General features: G+C 38.8%; 2 protein-coding genes and 1 pseudogene across 2 annotated transcripts; 2 read left to right on the top strand and 1 right to left on the bottom strand.

Annotated features, from left to right (window-relative positions):
- The window catches only part of LOC108953866, a 101,446-nt pseudogene that overhangs the window by 2,767 nt on the left and 78,074 nt on the right, over positions 1-20,605 (top strand).
- Positions 4,986-5,803, bottom strand: LOC104445531 (ubiquitin-like protein-NEDD8-like protein RUB3). The gene is given in 2 exon segments (XM_010059430.2): positions 4,986-5,589; positions 5,591-5,803. Coding segments are annotated over 2 exon segments (795 nt in total). The 5' UTR covers positions 5,782-5,803.
- Positions 9,406-11,137, top strand: LOC104445533 (peroxidase 27). The gene is made up of 4 exons (XM_010059431.3): positions 9,406-9,630; positions 9,892-10,077; positions 10,349-10,514; positions 10,693-11,137. Exons 1-4 carry the CDS (start codon positions 9,406-9,408, stop codon positions 11,097-11,099), a joined length of 984 nt encoding a protein of 327 aa, XP_010057733.2. The 3' UTR covers positions 11,100-11,137.

Genomic DNA, 20,605 nt, shown 5'->3' with positions numbered 1-20,605 from the left:
AATTTTCACTCGGTTCGATCTCATCTTGCGATCTCCCTCAAGCCAAGTCGTTCTTCCATCAATATCCTTCATGAATCAAGCCCACTTTTACCTGACGCCTTTATTCATTGCTAGCAAACCTAATTTGCCCAAATTATGATAGCCCAAAGACCCGATTCACCCACACCACAACAAACACGAGTAAGTGATGCAGTCCAAGTTTAATTGTGTTGTCGGCAAGTGTTGAGCTATGTGGTAGGTGGTTGTGAAGTCAGCCAAGAACGAGCAAGAGGTATATTGCTGTGGTCCCAAACTAAGTTTTGTCTTTGTCTCTATCTTTGTTGTGGTCCCCAAATTGTCTTATTTCTTCGTGTGTGTTGAACAGTTTGTTCAGTTTTGAACTTGAAAGTAGATGAGTGTGCGTGAGATAATATTTTATTCTTGCCCCAGATTGGCAAACTTGAAAGCCAACTAATTATGCCCCTCTGTTCACCTTGAACTCTTGTATCATAGAGTGTTAGATATTAATCGACCTAGTTAATTCTCGTAAATTATAGAGAAATTTCGCTTGAAATGATGAGGCGGAGAGGATTTTACACTTATGCTCAAGTCAAAATCTTCACATATTTGTAGCACTCTAGGCTACTCATGTTAAAATCTCCATTATGTGGCTACTTACAACATATATTGCATTCTTTTGTGTAAGGTCAAGATGAGTGACAAGAAAGTCAAGATGAGTGACAAGTCGGCATAGGTTTGCCTTTTCCATGGTGGAGATTTTTACCATTGCCCAATGCTTAAATATGTTGGGAGTAAGATTGATCTAGTAAAAATTGATACTAGTTCAAGGAGTTATAAAAGCTTCATTAGAGATAACGAGAATGTGGTAAATTGTAAATTTAAAAAGGTTTATTTTAAGTTTCTTGGAAAGTCTCTAGAAGATGGGTTGGGATATTTATGAAATGAGTGTAGTGTTGTTAATCTACTATTCAGTTATTTGTGTCGTGAGTTAATTGATATATATATATATGAAGAAAATTTTGCAATCGATGAGGTAGTCGAGGGTGATGGTCAAGGTGTAGGTGTAGGTGTAGGTGAGGGTGCTAAATCAAGTGAGGGTGTTGGTTAGGGGGTGGTGAAGGTGTAGGTGAGGTGAGGGTGCTTGCCCAAGTGAGGGTGTGAGTGTGGGTGATGGTGAGGATGCTAAGGATGTCGGTCAGGGGTTAATGAGGGTGCTCATAATGAAGTTGATTTAGCTAATGAGATGATCTTTGAGCACGAGGGTGGCTTAAATCCTAATGGCTTAGTTGATGAAGGTGATTATATTAACATAGAGTGTGATATTATGGATGGTGATGATGATGATGAGACGAATTTTCTTGGCAATGTAAGATTTTGAATTGATGATGATGATCTTGATAATGAGGAGCTTCTAGAAATAAGGAAGAACGTGACTGTGTTCCATGGGAGGGCCACAAAGGATCTGATTATAAAGGAACCATCCACAACATTAGTATCATTCCAACCATTGGATGTGAATAATACAGTTAATGCTGAAGTTGATTATGAGACACATTGTTATGACATAGATGCATATGACAATTTGGAGTCTGAAATAGAGGAAGAAGATGACGATTTTATTAGAAAGAGAAGTAAGGTCCCAAGATGTAATCCTAATTGTGTTGTTCCTATATTTATTGTTGCCATGGCATTTGATAGTAGTAAGTAATTCAAAGATGCTTTGAAAAAGTACTCGGTGATTGAGAGTAAAGTACTAAACTTTATAAAGAATGATGAGAAGTTTGATAGAGCAAAAAGTGTTAATGAGAGTTGCTTTGGAAGATTTCTAGATCTATTGATCTTGTAGTAGATCATTTCATATCAAGACCTACCATTTATGGCATACTCGAAACATTTGCTTCAAAAATAGAGAGGGTAATAAATTCTTGATTGGCAAATCGCTATCTTCCTACAATAAAAGTAATGCCAACTATTACAACTATTGTTTTCAATGTAAGCATGGCTTAACATATGAATGCTAAGTTGTTTGTGATAAAGTGTTGATGGGAAACAATAAGAAGGAATATGCAAAATTGTGAGATTATGTAGAGAAGCTTAGGGAAAGAAATCTTAAGAGTACTATTACATTGAATATTGAAAGTTAGATATGCAATCTAAAGTATTATTTGAGAAAACATCTATTCATTTTGTTGCTTGTAAGAAATGGTTTCTTAGTAGATATAGAAAAGTTGTGGGGTTAGATAGGTGTTTCTTGAAAGGAATTTGTCAAGATCAAATCTTATGTGCTATTGGAAGTGATGCAAATGATCATATGTTCCAAATTATTTGGGCGGTTGTCAAAGTTAAGAGTAGCGACACTTGGACACGGTTCTTAAAAAAATTGATGTATGATATTAACATTTTTCATACATATATTTACATTGCAATCATCTTTGCCAGGGCTTTATAGGAGTCATGGATGATTTGTTGTTTGAAGCTGAGCATATGGTGTGCTAGACACATCTATGCCAATTTGGGCAAGAAGCATAAGGAAATACAAATGCAATGACTATCTTAGTAAGAATAGTACTAAGAAGAAATATGATGAACACTTTTAGGTATTGAAGAAAATTAGTCCTAATGTATATCATGACTTGGTGCATATAGAGCCAAAGCACTTGTGTAAAGCTTTCTTCACTATTGATGTGAAATGTGACATTGTTGACAATAACTCATATGAGGTATTCAATGGAAGAATTATACATACTAGGTGTAAGTCCATTTATAATATGTTTGAGGAAATGCGGATACTATAAATAACAATGATGCATACATAGAACGATACATGTGTTAAGTGGAGATGGGATTATGGTTCAACAATTGTAAGGAAGTTAGAAAAAAATAGAGTTGGTGCAATGTACTATCAAGTGAAATGGAATGATGATATTGGATATGAGGTGATGGATAAGAGAAACAAATATGCAGTGGATGAGTTCAAGAGATTGCTCTTATAGAAAATGGTAGCTTACTGACATCCTTGTCCTTACGCCATTTCTGCTAGAAATCATAGGCAAGATGATGCATATGACTATGTTAATGAGTGTTATAAGAAGGCTAAGTTTTTAGTTACAAATGAAAACATAATGATGCCAATTCAAGGAAAGAAATTTTGGAAAAAGACTAATAGGGAGCCGTTTGAACCACTTCCAAGCAAGATGAAGCCTGGTAGACATAAATAAAAAAGATAGAAAGAGGAGGGTGAGGTGGCGAGTGGAATTAGGATGACGAGGATAGAAATGAAAATAATATGTCAAACTTGCTCAAAAATGAGACACGATAATTTGATTTGTCTAATTAAGAAAGCTAGGTTTACGTCTTCATAATCACAATTTTCAAGGCAAAAAATTTTGGTTAGTACTACCATTTCTATTATGCTATGCTTGTTTTGTCAATAAAATTTTAAACGAATATATATTTTTTGTAGGTTTAGAGATGTACGGGTAAAGATGCAAGTGGTAGTGGTGGCTCTTCTACTGTGGATCCTCTTCTAAGGTCAAAAGTATAAGTATTAGAAGTTGTTTGAAGAGGCAAAAGTGACAGGATTTGAGAACGTGTTTAGTGTTGACATGTCATGGTAATTTATTTGTGATCATGGGTTCAATGAAGTGGTGTTGATCCATTTGCTTTTTTATCGATGATGTCATCAGTGAAGTAGGGTTGTGGATGTATTTTTTTGATCTGTCTTGAATGACTATTTGTATAATGATTGGTATCGATGAAGTAACGTGCTTTTGAACTCTCTTATTTGAGTATAATGGGTTTGTTCATCTGTTTTTTGCTCAAATAATGTATAGCCACTATATGTTTGCGAAGTGGTGAAATTGTGCATACTATCATTTTCTCTTATAGTGTTAACTCGGCCAAAAGGGAAGGCTAACCCAATAACCAAAACTCAATGTTGATGTGCCTGAAACGGAACTCACACCAACAGCCTTAGCTCAATGAGCCTCAATTTCCTTCGTGTGGACCCAATATAGTGGTCCTCTTTTCTTTATTGAATAGAGATGATAGAGATCATACTAATAACATAAGAATTCCATTGGAGGGTTGGCCGAGGAAACTTCAGGAGAAGGGTGGAAAATGTCCAACCTTACGAAGATCAAGGCTAGAAGCCACTTCATCAACAGGCTTCCAGGTTCGCAAGATTCTTCTCCTAACTTTCGTATCGAAAAACCGGATAACCTAACCTAAAAGAAAGCAATTGCCATGTGTGATATCAATCCCGTTCGTGGAAATTTTACAGCTGGTGGGGACGAGTGAACTAGTAGTGTTGTAAGGGTCAAGATTGAATAGAAGTGAATCTACATATACATCCTTTTCTTTTTGGTAGGATGGGTAGAGGGCAACTCAGAAGCTAAAAGGAAATGTGCATATGTGCCAACCAAACACAATTGATGCTAGAGTGAAGCAAAGCCTCCCCTATAGGTTTGGTGCGTAGGGGAGAGAGCAAGGACGACGTCTTCTTCGAGAGAGCCCTCCCTTTCTTACTAAGCATATAGCATGGAATGCCTTCCCTCTTCGCCAGAGATTGACGAACATTGCCCCATTCCCCAGTCAGATGTTTGATTTAAGCCCTTAAAAGGCCTTCATGTTGTATTGGCAACACCACATGGTGTCTCTTTGGAGAAAATGATTTCCCCTTTCATGGGAGGGGAATTCATTTTTCAAAGTCTTAGCATTGCAATTTTGTTCGTTGGAATTGTTTTATGTTGATTGATTCATTTTCTGATGTCTAAACAGGTGGAGAGTGTGAAATTTTTTTGCTGGAAATGGTTTTACTCCAAATAAAAACAACCTTAGAGAACAGGAAGTTGCCTATTTTGATGTGCCCGAAATACGAAATACGAAAAACTAAGCACAACTTTTAAGTGTACATCCAAAAGATTGGGAGAAGATCACTAGAATAGAAGTAAAAAAAAAAAAAAAGGGGCAAGTAAAAAATGAAGCTATGATCCGCCCGTAACGCTTCCATTGAAGATCTCAATGGTGTCACCTTGGCCAACATGGTGCCACCTAAACGACCTATCTTCATCCATCACATTCTGCTTGTATATGAAAAAATAGCCTTCTTGTGGCAGATGTAACTGGTCCGACTTTTGCAGCTTCTGGAGCTCCTTCCTCAGCTCCCCAACATTGTCCGACGCACTCACCTCGACCGCAATCCTCTTCGTCCCACACTTTGGCAACACCATCACCTTCAACTTCTTGGAGGAGCCGGGCGCCGCCGATGTAGTCGGGGAGCATTGTTTCACGGAGACCTCGACCTCGGAATTGTCCAAGAGCTCGCACTCCCTGACCGACTGGTGGTCTTGCAACTCCGTGCCATTCGCCTGGAGCGCCAAGTGGCCCGCAGGCACGCCCTCAATCTCATGGATCTTCTCCTTCAACCGCACTACCGTGTCATTCGCGTCGATCTCGACGGGGACGTGTGCTTTCAAGGAAGCACTCTTCACGTTGAGCTGGAGTTTTGTGCTCGGAGATGGTGAGGGTTCTTCGGCCTTATGAAGGTTTTGGGGCGAGGCGGCGTCGACCACGACGAGCTGGACGTGAGTTTTGTAGGATCTCGCAGTGCTCGACGTTGCGCTCGTCTTGAAGGACTCGGCCGTTGAAGATTAGAGTTTGTGTCGTCATGGGAATCCCTTGGTATTTCTGGATCTTTTCTTTGATCTCTTGAACTGTGTCGAAGTAACCCACTTCGATTGAGAAGGGTCTTCCTCTTTGAGGCTCGAAGATGACATCCATGGAAAACGAAGCGAAAAATAGTGATTAGGGTTTCTAATTAAGTGTAAAGCTAAAAATTTGTTTTAAGGATAACAGCCTGCGAGATTTTCTAACTGACAAACAAAATACAATCCTTTGATTCGAACCTTAAATGGCAACAACATGCGATCGAAAGCTTAAAACCTAAATTTACTATTTTGGGTCCAAGATTTATGCTGCATATGGTCAAGTGAGGATGATGAACTCAGTCCCTCGCAATAGTTTCGGATAAATCCAAACCATAACTTGGAGTTTAAATCCATAACTTAACCCTTAAGCCCTAGATTTTTGCCACAAGGCCACTTTGAGCATGCAGTCCATATCAAAAGTCACTCAACTTATTGCTCTTATTACAATGGTCAGGGAAATGTTTAATTTTTCAAGTAGTTAACAATCGATGCCATCACACAATCTGTTTTGTAGAATCAAAAACTAATATCAAGTAATATATGTATAACAAAGTTATTTCAGACAAATATTCAACGGGGAAATGTGATATCTAGCTAAGTTAAAGATCTAACTAATGGAATTTTCAAATGGGTCCAATCACTTACACAATTGTAATGAAATCTTATCCATTTTTATTGCTAAAACAATCATAATTGGTTGGATTCTGGGACAGATGATTTTTTATTTTTTATTTTTTATTTTAACCTTTTCTTCTTTTGCGTGGAAAGACCCAAGTAAAATCTAGTCTCAACGAGATCGATGGATAGAATTAGCCAAGAGAGAGTTGAGAGATAATATTTGATCCCTTTCACTTCTTGTCATTACTCTTTTGATATCCCATATACTACTTTGCATACTAATCCGTTTAGAGTTTCCTATGAGTTCATGCAATTGAATGGCCGATTCCGTTTTTGCAACACTGACGGAAAGATTATGAATTTTTGTGCAAAATTATCTCATAAATTGAAAAGATAGCAACTACCTACTTATATTTAAGTTATATTTTGAATTCACACAACTTTAGAAATTTCATCGTTCGAGATCATCCATCTATTGAGCAAAATTAGAATATTGGTAATGAGCTCAAATAAGAATTGACAAGGCAAAATTCATTGATAATTTGACCAGAGAAGAGTCAGTAGATACTCTAATTGAGATTTATAATTTTTAGAAAAGATTCTAAAAAGTTGGTAAGCAAGGGTAATAAAAGTTGTTCAACGATAGGAAAAGTTTGTACTCTTAAAAAAAAAAAATCTGAAAATAACTTAAATGAAAGTTCGTAAGTTAATATTTATTGTAACTTAATCGGACAAAAAAAGTAGGTACTAAAATAATGGTTGATAATTCCATACGAAATTGGTAAATTAAGGCGTTGGTAATAAATTTGAATAAAAGGTGGTAATAGATAATAGAATTTACTTTTCTTAGAGATAAGAAAAGTTGACATAAAAATAAAAAAATAAACATCAACAACTAACTCAAATGAGAGTTGGTAGCTTAAATTAGGTGATAACTCAATTACAGAAAAGTTGGTAATAATTCTAATTGAGGCTGGTAATTTTTTTAAGGAGTTGTTAAATTTTAGGTCAGTTTTAGGTCGATTCCAAAGGCTCCCAATTCAGTTTCTTGTTCCAAGAAATTAGAACCGACCCATATTGTATGGGTTCTAGGTAAATCAGCCCACCTTGAATTGGATCCCTTGATTCAAGTCTTGCTTTAATTTGATTTACTTGCTCAAGGACATATCTCTGGGGAAAGCACTGACAGTAGTTCTCAATTCATAGTTACAATTTTGACAGTTCATTCTTGCGTCATTTTATATAGAGGAATAAGGGTTTCTTTAGGATGAAATGTAAAAGAGGCAAGCAAATTTGCGCAAGCTTGTGCGTGCAAGCTCAAATTTGAAATACTTGCTTGGCTTCAAAAACTTTTCCCCTACAAACACTCAATGAAAGGCAAATTGAAACCAAAATTAAAATAAATAAATGAATAAAGAAATAAAAAGGTTTTGATTGAAGAAGCCTCACTGCCGAAAGTGCAATAGAAGCTCGAGGTATGGGGCCAAAAAAGGCAAAAAAGAGACATTATCTCAACCTCTCCATTTATGAGATATAATATTACAATGCCATCAGAAATACAAGATTCCCACCATTTGTCTCACTGGCACATGGCCTTGTTCTCATTTGAAAAATTCCTCCGAAAGGGGAAAGAAGGATTAAAAGCAATATAGAAAAAGAGAAGTGAGGCTCAGATAGATTGTTAAATAGCAAAAAGCATGTGACCTTTTAGCTGTCCCTTAAATGACCACGTCTCCTTCCACGATCTTCCTTTTCTTCAATTGACTTCACCTTTAATCACCACGCCTTGCAAATTCCATGCTCAGAGAAGATTGCTCGGAGATAGTGCCCACTGAATCATATGTACACACAGTGATGCAAGAAAGCTGTTTCTAGATCCTAAAGAAATGATTTTCTTTAGTATTATGGAGGACTAACCGGGTGGGTTTCAATGTCCGAGCATGATTGCAACTTGATGGTTCAAGATCAAGGGGAATTGCCATCCGGTTGTGGTTTGGGGATGGAAAGAGTGGAATATATGAGTAGGATTGTTCCCATGCTTGATCTGCCACATAGAGAGGGAAATGTTTCAGTGAAAGGGACTAATCATTAATTGATAACTTTAATGTATAGCTAGACATATTGTAATTTTGGTTTAATACAGCTAAACAATTATACGATTGTCGCGTAAGTGCCTTTTGAGATCGGCAATGAACCTGAAAAAGTAATGTAGGAAATTGCAGGTCAGGATACTCGATCGCTTACAAGGTAGCAAAGAAGACGAAAATCCTCTTGGGATCAAGAATCCATGAAAGAGAGGTACGTCTCGAGCTACACCTCCAGATGATGCATTTGCCTCCGGCTACGGTGCATTTGCCATCACCGATGATGCCAGAGATGGTGGTGGCGATAGTAATCTGATGATTTGCTCGTGAATCGTTATGATGCTCAGCCGTCATTCCTCCGGCCTCCATGTTTGGCCTTTCCAGTGTGCTGATGATAGCCTCTTCTGTTGAAAATGTCGATTAATAAACTAAAATGTTCTTTTTGTCAAATAATTAATTAAAATAATCTGGAAAAAAAAAAAAAGTCAAAGGAACGGCAAGATCTAGGAACGGCAAGCTACTAATAGAACCAAATTTTTATTAGATCCATTGCCGGTAGAAAAATTACTTACATCCTAACTAGTTGATTATTAATGTGTAGAGAAATTCTGTTAGAGAACTAAACTCCAAACACACGCTACTCATCTAACAGTAAATGTGTAACTTTCTTGGTCCACTATACCAAACAAAAATCCTTATATCAAACCCTAAATCTTAATTAGGTAGCCCCACTTAATTTGAAAATTCTCTAATATAGGAAACCCAGCCGAGAGACCTCCATGTGGGATAGCACCCGTTAGAGAGTTCCTTAACTTTTATTTAACTCTCAATTCCTAGAGAATTTAGAAGACGGAAAGCCAAAAGACAGATTCTTCCCTCCCGTAAAATAGAGGGTGCCAAATTCATTGACTTTGTGACCTAACCCTTTATCCACTACCTATCTTACTTTTTTACTAAGATCAAGCGATAGTAGTCATCGTTCTTGGCACAAAGCAATGGCTTGTCCGAAGCTCTTCTTGTCTTGTTTGTTGGTTCAGTTGATGTTCTTGTTCCTTGTCCCTGAGGTCGCTCACGGTCAGGGTCTCAAAGTAGGGTTTTACCAGAAGACATGCCCAAATGCAGAGGCCATCGTGAATAAGGTCATTGGTCAAGTCATGTCCGTCGCTCCGAGTCTCTCTGGCCCTCTCTTGAGGATGCATTTTCACGACTGTTTCGTTAGGGTAAGTGAATGAATGAGCGCACGTACTTCTCTTCCTACTTGTGCTTAGGAAGAGTACTATCTTATGAGCACCTGTATAATGACTGAAAAGAATGGTTTTTACTTTCGTCGAACCATCTGCTAAACATCAATTAGAACAGGTTATAATCTAACGAATGGTGTTTAGCCCCTCAACATACTTTTCTAGATTCGTCCGTGGATACGAACTGTTTTCTGCGTGAACTCACAGTTGAATAGTGTTTCTTTCTGGGTTTTTCCACAGGGTTGCGAAGGTTCAATACTCTTGAACTCTTCGACCAATCAAGCCGAGAAGGACGCGCCACCGAATTTCAGCCTTCGTGGTTACCAGGTGATCGATAGAGTCAAAACGGCGTTGGAGAAGGCATGTCCCGGCATCGTTTCGTGTGCTGACGTTTTGGCCATCGTCGCAAGAGATGTCATCGTCGCGGTACGCATATGCATATGTCACATGCATTATTTATTCATTCTAATTTTAATGTTCCTCATTTATATATGACATCTGTAGAAATCTCGATTTTCACAAACAATCCATGCTCTCTCGTTGGAAAAAATACTCCGCCCATACTTATCTTCGGAGCTAATTACTGCTTGTCAAAACCGAGATTATTTTTTCGTCGTGCATCATAAAATCAATGATTTTTCCATAAGAGAAAAACATATTTATATAGGAATTGAGTTTCTTTTTGTTGTCACTTTAGACCAGAGGCCTTTCCTATGATGTGGAAACTGGACGAAGAGATGGGAACGTCTCTAGTTTAAATGAGGCGCTTAACAACTTAGTACCACCTAATGCCAACATTACAACCCTGAAAGCAGATTTTGCAATGAGAGGCCTCAGTGTGAAGGACCTTGTCGTCCTATCAGGTAACACCTAATCTTCAATTATTGCTTCATATGCTTTATCAATTATTTTGTGGAAATTGACATAAATTAATAGGAAGAAACTATAATTTGAGCACGAGATTCATAAACAGTCTGCACTGCGAGGAGAAAACGTAATTTGTAAAGTTAGATCATGCTAATTCTGATTTCTATTGACCAGGTGGCCACACCCTTGGAACTTCACACTGCTCTTCCTTCTCCGACCGCCTCTACAACTTCACCGGAAAGGGTGACACCGACCCCAAGCTCGACTCTAACTACATAGCGAGGTTGAAGCTCAAGTGCAAGCCGAATGACCAAACCACCCTTGTCGAGATGGACCCAGGAAGCGTGAGGACGTTCGACATCAAGTACTTCGATCTGATCCCGAAGAGAAGAGGCCTCTTCACTTCGGACGCTGCACTTCTTGATGATAGCCAAACCAAGGCATACATTGACCTCCAGATCAAGACCGGTGGATCCACCTTCTTCAAGGACTTTGGAGTGTCAATGGTGAACATGGGTCGGATCGGCGTGCTCACCGGAACGGCTGGTGAAGTCAGGAAAGTGTGTGCAAAGGTTAACTAAAAGTCTACGAGGAGGATGCATGATGAAGCATGGAATAATTGGAAATAGTCGATTATTGGTGTTTACTTTGTCTGTTGGTCTATCATTTGTTTTTTTGTATTATCTGTTTGTTGCACGTTCTATGTTAGGTTCCTCTCATTGTTTTCCCGCGGCAACTATTTATTCATTTGGTTTTGTTAAATTTTCGGGTAGGCAGATTCTTGATTTTGAACAATAAAAGAGGATATATGTTGAAATATTTCACACGTCTGACTATATGGTGTATATACTTTTTATATGTTTGTAATCTCCCTACACCTATTATCTTAAGCTTTTTAGTTGGATTTTCTAACAATAACCTATTCACAAGCTTGTGTACCTTCAAGAATATGAACGTGTTCTCTACTGCTGCCACTTGCATGCATGTTTGATTTGTTATAGCTCCACAGAGCTTGAATTACCAAGGGAAATACAATGTTGGAGTCATTTGATGCTCGTATTTCGAGAATCTAATTAACTACTAGCAATTTTGCTACGAGAAAAAGATTTAAAGTACTTTAGAGTGATTATCATATCACGTGATAAACTAACTTGTACTCAATTGATCGATCTCTTTTTACAGGATAATAAAAATATCATAACAAATAATAACACTAGTGAACTTATTAAAATGAAGGGAATTCTTGATTTTCCACGAGAATGACACTAATATATGTACAAAAGTAATAATCTATAAAGCACCGACACTTTTTGGGAGCTTTCTTGTCATGTTGAAATGTCCGATATTCTCCGATATTTGGTTAATATATGTTGAAAAATCTTATACCTGATCAACTTTCTCGACACTTTCTGATACTCGTGTTCGGAATTCTAATATGTGATTTCGAAATTCCGACACATAATTCTGAATGCAGGGGTGAATTTTTAATTTTTTGAATAAATAAGGAGTCAAAATGTAAATATGTACAGAAATAAAAAATAAGAATAATAAATTGTGAAAGAAGAAACATATAGTCTTCCCTTCTATTCTCGATTCTCACTTCCCGTGATACACAATTCATCCCCCAAGTTTTTTTTTTTTCTTCTCTTCCAATATACTCGACACTAGAGTTCAAAATATGGATTGCTTGCTTTTTTGGTCCTCCAAATTTTATGGATTATTGAATTGTAATTGAATTTATCAAATTGAAACAATGAATGATATAAACAAATGGTGGATTAATTTTTTAGTGTAAATTCATTCTAAACTCTTTTTTATTTATTCATTTGTGAATTTGAATCAAATTAATTTGATTAAAATAATCGTAAAAATGATAATTTGTCATGCATATATACATGTCCTAATGTGTTGAAATCCTCTATTTTTTAAGAAACGACGTATTGGCGTATCATGCCATGTCATGTTGCGTGTCACGTCTTGGTAGTGGTACTACTTAGATGACAATTAGTCAAAAATGTAACACATGTCATGTTGGAGAGGTACTTTACGTCACTCTTCAATATATTTCTATTGAAGAGAGTTGCTTCTATTATAACTAAGGTTGCATGACAAATAATATAGATGAGAGAGATAGTATTGCATTTGTTGACACCCAAATTTTACTAGCAAACTCATCATGTGTTTCTAGAAAAGAAAATGCCAGGATCCAACACGCCAATGATAGTGCAATTCCATCTTTAATTGAAAATGCCATCGTTTCATCATCTAGCATTTATTTTTCCTGCCAAACTTATTCTGCACTTTTAAACTACAGACATTAGGGGTGTACAACCGAACTGGGTAAACCCGGTTCTCGGACCGGCCCACCCGAAAAATAGGGTCGGGAAACGGTTCCCGTTGAAATCGGTCCGGGAACCAGTTCCTAAAAGTTAGAACCGGTTTGAACTGGTCCAGGAACCGGTTCCGAGGGATTACCCACCCGGGAACTGGATTGACCGGACCGGTTCGAGAACTGGTTTGAGAACCGGATTGTACGCCTTCTTGTCGACCTTGCGGCTTCACTGGTTGCTGGTGTCGCGAGGAGCCAAGCGGCGGTGCTGGTGCAGTGGCAGCTTCATAGTAACAAGGGTGACGGCGACGGAGCTTCGAGCGGTCAAAGGTGTCGGGTCGTCGCAACCACAGCAGGGGCGATGAGTGGCAGTGTGAGATCACGTGTGAGGGGGCTCCGGCAGTGGTGCGATGGTGCGGCCGCGGCGACGCAGGCGCAGCGGTCGGCAGCTATGGCGTGCGGAGGGAGCCTATGAAGAAGATGAACAATGCACTTTGTTCTATTTCTTCTTTTTCTTTTTCTTTTTTTTTTTTCTCCCTAGCTTGTCACGTCCCTCTCTACGCTGCCCATGTCTCCTCTGCCCCGACATTGACCTTGACTCTCAAGCTTTTCCTCCTTTTTTTTGTGTTTCTTTTTTTCCAAGGAACGAAGAAGGCCCCCTGCCAAGTGATCCCAAAAAAAACCTAGTGGAGTAGCCAAACTATCACGACCTAATCTCGGGTAAATCGGTTTGGTTAATACATACGAAATGAGGTAGAAATTTACTTATTAATTACACTTAATATTTCAATATAAATTAGAAAAATTATGTTGTTTTCTCACGTATTAAAATAAAATTAAAAGTCGTATAGATTGGTGGTTGCAAAACAGGTTCCAATATAAACAGGGTTAACCCTGGAACCGGACCGGAAAATCAGGGTGGGTCGAGTACATGGTCTAATGCAAACGGGGTCGGGTACGGGGTCCAGTGTCTGGAATCTACCCACCCCGGACGATCACCCTAACGAGACATCATGGTTTCCTCACTTGGGCCCGAGCAACCAAAATTTCGACCGACAGAGGCTCGGGGTCAACCAAAATTGGAACCGACCCTTATTGTATGGGTTCTAGGTAAATCAGCCCACCTTGAAATGGATCCCTTGATTTAGGTCTTGCTTTAATTTGATTTACTTGCTCAAGGACATATCTCTGGGGAGAGCACTGACAGTAGTTCTCAATTCATTGTTACAATTTTGACAGTTCATTCTTGCCTCATTTTATATAGAGGAATAAGGGTTTCTTTAGGATGAAATGTAAAAGGAGGCAAGTAAATTTGCGCAAGCTTGTGCATGCAAGCTCAAATTTGAAATACTTGATTGGCTTCAAAAACTTTTCCCCTACAAACACTCAATGAAAGGCAAATAGAAACCAAAATTAAAATAAATAAATGAATAAAGAAATAAAAAGGTTTTGACTGAAGAAGCCTCACAGCCGAAAGTGCAATAGAAGCTCGAGGTATGGGGCCAAAAAAGGCAAAAAAGAGACCTTAGCTCAACCTCTCCGGTTATGAGATATAATATTACAATGCCATCAGAAATACAAGATTCCCACTATTTGTCTCACTGGCACATGGCCTTGTTCTCATTTGAAAAATTCCTCCGAACGGGAAAGAAGGATTAAAAACAGTATAGAAAAAGAGAAGTGAGGCTCGGATAGATTGTTAAATAGCAAAAGCATGTGACCTTTTAGCTGTCCCTTAAGTGACCACGTCTCCTTCCACTATCTTCCTTTTCTTCAATTGACTTCACCTTTAATCACCACGCCTTGCAAATTCCATGCTCGAGAAGATTACTCGGAGATAGTGCCCACCGAATCATATGTACACACGGTGATGCAACAAAGCTGTTTCTAGATCCTAAAGAAATGATTTTCTTTAGTATTATGGAGGATTAATCGGGTGGGTTTCAATGTCCGAACATGATTGCAACTTGATGGTTCAAGATCAAGGCGAATTGCCATCCGGTTGTGGTTTGGGGATGGAAAGAGTGGAATATATGAGTAGGATTGTTCCCATTCTTGATCTACCACAGAGAGGGAAATGTTTCAGTGAAAGGAATAATCATCAATTGATAACTTTAATGTATAGCTAGACAAATCGTAATTTTGGTTTAATACAGCGAAACAATTATACGATTGTTGCGTAAGTGCCTTTTGAGATCGGCAATGGACATGAAAAGTAATGTAGAAAATTGGTTAGGTCAGGGATACTCGATCGCTTACAAGGTAGCAAAGAAGACGAAAATCTTCTTGGGATCAAGAATCCATGAAAGAGAGGTACGTCTCGAGCTACTCCTCTAGATGATGCATTTGCCATCGGCTACGGTGCATTTGCCGTCACCGATGATGCCGGAGATGGTGGTGGCGATAGTAATCTGATGATCTGCTCGTGAATCGTTATGATGCTCAGCCGTCATTTCTCCGGCCTCCATTTTTAGCATTTTTCAGTGTGCTGATGATAGCCTCTTCTGTTGAAAATGTCGATTAATAAACTAAAATGTTCTTTTGCCAAATAATTAATTAAAATAATCTGAAAAAAAGAGAGAGAGAGAGAGAAAGGAACGGCAAGATCTATTGATGTATCAATCAAAGACAACTACTGTTGGAACCAAATTTTTATTAGATCCATTGCCGGTAGAAAAAAAATTACTTACATCCTAACCAGTCGATTATTGATGTGTAGAGAAATTCCGTTAGAGAACTAAACTCCAAACACACGCTACTCATCTAATAGTAAATGTGTAACTTTCTTGGTCCACTATACCAAACAAAAATCCTTATATCAAACCCCTAAATCTTAATTAGGTAGCCCCACTTAATTTGAAAATTCTCTAATATAGGAAACCCAGCCGAGAGACCTCCATGTGGGATAGCACTCGTTAGGGAGTTCCTTAAATTTCATTGAACTCTCAATTCCTTGAGAATTTAGAAGACGGAAAGCCAAAAGACAGATTCTTCCCTCCCGTAAAATAGAGGGTGCCAAATATATTAACTTTGTGACCTAACCCTTTAGCCACTACCTATGTTACTTTTTTTAACCTACCATTAAAGAAGGCCATTACCTCCGGTATGAAAACAATAAATCTAATAAGAAAATTGGATAAATTGTGTATCAATCCTAATAATTTCCTTTTGGAATGAGCACAAACAATATTAGAAAAAGCACATCATGAGAATTAGAACAAATTCCTTTTGGGCAATGCGATCCCAAGTTAATTGGCTTAAATGGAGGGACAGGAACACCAAATTCTTTCATGCCACTACGGTTCAAAGACGACAACAAAACAAGATAAGAATGCTACAGGATGATCAACAAAACTGGATACGCGACCCTACTGTTCTTAAAGAGATGACCTTTAATTATTTTCAGCAGCTATATTCTTCTGCAGGGTATAGAGACTATGGCCCAACACTAAATCTTTGCAAGCAACTCGTGACGGTGGAGATAAATGATAGTCTAACAGCTGCAGTTACCTGTGAGGAGGTCTAGACTGCGGTATTCCAATTGGGAGAAACAAAAGCACCCGGTCCAGACGGCTTGAATGGTCAGTTTTATCGCGCCCATTGGAATATTCTGCAAGATGACATAATATTAACTGTGCAACAATTCTTTCATACAGGGATCTTATTACCTGAGTATAATCGCACCTCTATTTCCCTAATTCCTAAGATTCCTCATCCAAAAAGATTGGACCAATTCCGTCCTATTAGCCTCTGCAATTTTATTTATAAGGTGATTTCCAAGATTCTTGCTAACCGTCTTAAACCCTGGCTACCACAGTTGATAGCACCAGAACAAACTGCTTTCGTTGGAGGTCGGCAAATCCAAGATAATATAATTGTGGTTTAGGAAGTATTACATCAAATCAAAATCAGAAAACAGAAAAAGAACTTTCACGCCGTGCTTAAACTAGACATGCGAAGGCTTATGATTGGGTCGAATGGAATTTTCTCAGAGATTATCTCCTAAAGCTTGGATTTCATACCAAATGGGTTCATTGGATATTCCAATGCATTTCTACGATTTCTTACAGTGTCAAATTCAATGGCGAATTTCTACCTTTCTTCCATCCTACTAGAGGTCTCAGACAAGGTGACCCTTTATCACTGTACATGTTCATCCTGATGGCTAATGCCTTAGCTACTCTTATCAACAATGCAATGGACATTGGCAATCTTAAAGGTATTAAACTTAATCAATGGTGTCCCACTCTCTCCCACTTATTTTTCGCAGATGATGCCATTTTTTTCCTTGATGGGAAGCTTATTGAATGTCAAAACTTAGCTACTGTCCTTAATGAATATTGCCTAGCTACAGGAAAAGCTATTAATCGAAACAAATCAGGTTTATTTTGTAGCACAGACTATCCTATCAGCTTGAAAGAAAATCTTGCCGGAGCACTTAGAGTTCCTATACTACATAAAAACCGAGATATCTTGGTATACCTTCAGATTGGGGCAAATCTAAACGGGAAATGTTTTCTTGGCTTATGGGTCGAGTGCATTCAAAACTCGAAGGTTGGAAAGAAAAACTTATTTCAAAAGGAGGCAAGGAGGTCCTTCTTAAAACCGTTGTGTAAGCAATACCCCAATATGCAATGTCAATTTTCAAAATCCCTGCTGCTATTTGTAAAGCCATAGAACTAAAAATAGCTAAATTCTGGTGGCAGTCTGATTACAGCAAGAAAGGCATACATTGGAAAAATTGGGATTGCATTAAGAGTAGGAAAGATGAAGGGGGTTTAGGATTTCGCGATCTTATGGTTTTTAACAGAGCTCTATTGGGTAAACAAGCTTGGCGCCTAGCCAAGAACCTACTTCATTGTACAGCGAGGCTACTAAAAGGTTTATATTTTCCATCTCGGATTTTTGGCATGCCACTAAAGGTGCTAGATCCTCTTGGGGTTGGCAGAGCATATTACTAGGCCGGGAATCTATCACAGATAAGGTTCTATGGTTTGTTGGAAATGGCACACAAATAAAAATTTGTGAGGATAATTGGTTACCTAGCGGTGTTATTGGAGGTCCTGCTCCTAAGGATGAACCAGAAATGGTTGCAGGTTTTATATCAACTAATTTTAACTCATGGGATACTTCACTTTTGAATCAGCATTTTGATAGCCAAATAGTTGACGAGATCCTATCTATCCCTATTTGACCTCATTGTACTCAAGATAAACTAATATAGAGGGGAACGCAAAATGGAATTTTTACAGTGAAGAACTGCTACAATCAGCTCAGAGCTCAGCAAAAAAGCAATATCACCAATCAGGCCTCTTCATCTTTTCAGCTGCCTCGCAGATTATGGAATGCAATCTGGAAACTACACACTATACCTAAACTAAGATCATTTCTCTGGTCTCTCTGCAATAACGCACTAGCGACTAGAGAAAATCTATATAAGCGACACATCTTGACAGCCCCGACTTGCTGTATGTGTGCTAATCAGGTACCCGAGACCCCAGAACATCTATTTTTGTTATGTCCATGGACACATGTTGTTTGGATGCATCCAGAATTAGCTATAAAGAGTCCTATAATAGCTGTGCATCGAATAGAAAGCTGGTTAATTCAATTTATTGACAGCAATGGTGGCTTACTGGATCTTGAAACGATTACGTTTGTCCTATGGCGCATTTGGAAAGCCCGGAATGATTTCCTTTTCCGTCAACAATAGCCGAATGCCGAGCAAGTTGTGCAGTTGGCGATTGCAAATGCCCAATCCAGGCGTATTTTCGATACCCTAGTGCTGCGGCCTACTTCAAAACAGAGTATTTCGAATCACAGATGGCATCCACTGGACCAAGGAGTCTTAAAATTTAACATTGATGCAGCTTACCACCCATCCTACATCGACGCCTCGGCGGCTTGTGTGTGCAGAGACTCATCCGGCCACTTGATCAATGGCTTCGTGCATTCTGCTTGCGCCTCCTCAACCCTGCAAGCTGAGGTGATCGTCCTAAATCTCACCCTGCATTTTCTGCTTCAGAGACACCCTGCATTTTCTGCTTTAGAGAGGACGAGAGATGGATAAGATTGTTGTGGAATCTGACTGCTTGACCATTGTGGAAGCCGTTCGTGATCCTACCCGACGACCATGGGAACTCAGATCGAATTTCAAAGAAACTCTGGCATTGCTGATTCGGTGCCCTAATCTCCAACTAGTACACTGCCATAGAGAAGCTAATGCTATTGCGGACCGAGTTGCGAAGGCCCATCGGGCCTCCTTACTCCCTCCGAATTGGGTTCTTCAGCCTCCTCCTTTTTGCAGGATATTGTGTATTATGAACTTAATGTAACTTCTATGCTGAGATCTTAATATATGTGATGTTTCTGACCAAAAAAAAAAAAAAAAAACTACGTTGTACCTGCTTTTTCTGCATTGGTCTTATGATCTGGAGCATTGGCATTAGCAGTAGCTTTAATCTTCTTCTCAGCTCCACACTTGAAGCTCTTCCTCATGACCCCTGTCCGCAAGTTTTCAAGTGTTATCTTGCCATGAAGAGAGCAGGAACATTTGACCATGTAATGAATATCGTATATGAAAACGAAGGCTAGAACACAATGAGTAATTTTTCGAGAAAATTTCATGCCCATAGAAACGTTCGGGGGTCTGGCGAAATTTTTATGCTGTTGGCAAATTGGAAATGGCATTTCGATTTGCTGTTCTTTGGGAGCTCATCGTCATTCATACATTGATCAAGAATTGGATAGAAGAATATGTGGGAACTGCCAAAAACATTACTCTTTCCGAGAAGAAAATCTGGAAAAAGAACAAGATAAGAAACAACAACGTTTCAGGGTATTTGAAAAGCCCGAAAAGGCAAAGAAAAAAGCTCACCGTGATCCAGGAACTCTTGGCACTCTCTTTCATGGCGATGTTCAACAAGCTTTCCTTGTCGACAACGAAATTCTCAGAAGTTCTCTGGATTTCCATCTTGCCCACTAAGTCATAGGCCTTGCTAAACCCTTAGAAAGTTGAGAGAGAGAGAGAGAGAGGCCGAATAGAGCGCTTGTTGCGGTGACTAGTGATGATGGTCGAACATGGTGGCCGATGGTGGAGACCTGACGAACGAGCGTATATTAATCGACTGCAAAATTCAATGTTCACGGCCGGAGTTTTGGTATTCTGGGCGTGCTCGGAGAAGACGAGCAGCAGTGACGGGATTGAAAAATGGGTAAGGGAGAGTAGTGGACTTTGGGCTCATTTAAACTTAGTGAGCCTTGAGCTTGACATGTTGATTTGGTGAAATTGGGCTTGTTTTTGCTACAAGGGTAGTGAGTGTTGGGCTTGCTTTGGCGTGTTTGGGTTTATTTTTGGTTGAGTGAGTTTTGGATTAAGTCTGTTTGGTAATACTTTTGTTCTTAAAAACAACATTTTTTTTTTAGAAATAGTCTTTTTCTATTTCTATTTTCCGAAACAATTTCTTAGTAAAAGAACGCATTTAGTAAGTACACAAAATTTTTATTCTCATAATGGAAAAATAATAGGAATGTATTTAGTATGATTCACAAATTTTTTTGTTAATTGGAATTTTTAATTTTTAATATTTTTCTTTTCTTATTCTTCCTTATCACTGCTAGTCAACTTCCATTGACTATCGCCGTCCGCAGTTGCTTGCCATCTATGGTGGGCGAGGGCGGCGGTGGTCGGCCAACGACAACAAACAGTTGCTTGCCATACTATAGATGTAAGATATAGAAGAGGAAGAAATGCTTTCT

The sequence above is a fragment of the Eucalyptus grandis genome, chromosome 5, assembly GCF_016545825.1.
Source record: "Eucalyptus grandis isolate ANBG69807.140 chromosome 5, ASM1654582v1, whole genome shotgun sequence".
Lineage (NCBI taxonomy): Eukaryota > Viridiplantae > Streptophyta > Magnoliopsida > Myrtales > Myrtaceae > Eucalyptus > Eucalyptus grandis.
This window is presented reverse-complemented; position numbering and strand designations above follow the sequence as displayed.

Bases quoted from the DNA above. Each gene is read 5' to 3' on its own strand.
- LOC104445533 (XM_010059431.3), top strand. From the start codon at position 9,406: ATGGCTTGTCCGAAGCTCTTCTTGTCTTGTTTGTTGGTTCAGTTGATG. The intron at 9,631-9,891 runs GTAAGTGAATGA...GTTTTTCCACAG, and splicing joins TTCACGACTGTTTCGTTAGG to GGTTGCGAAGGTTCAATACT. The intron at 10,078-10,348 runs GTACGCATATGC...TTGTCACTTTAG, and splicing joins CAAGAGATGTCATCGTCGCG to ACCAGAGGCCTTTCCTATGA.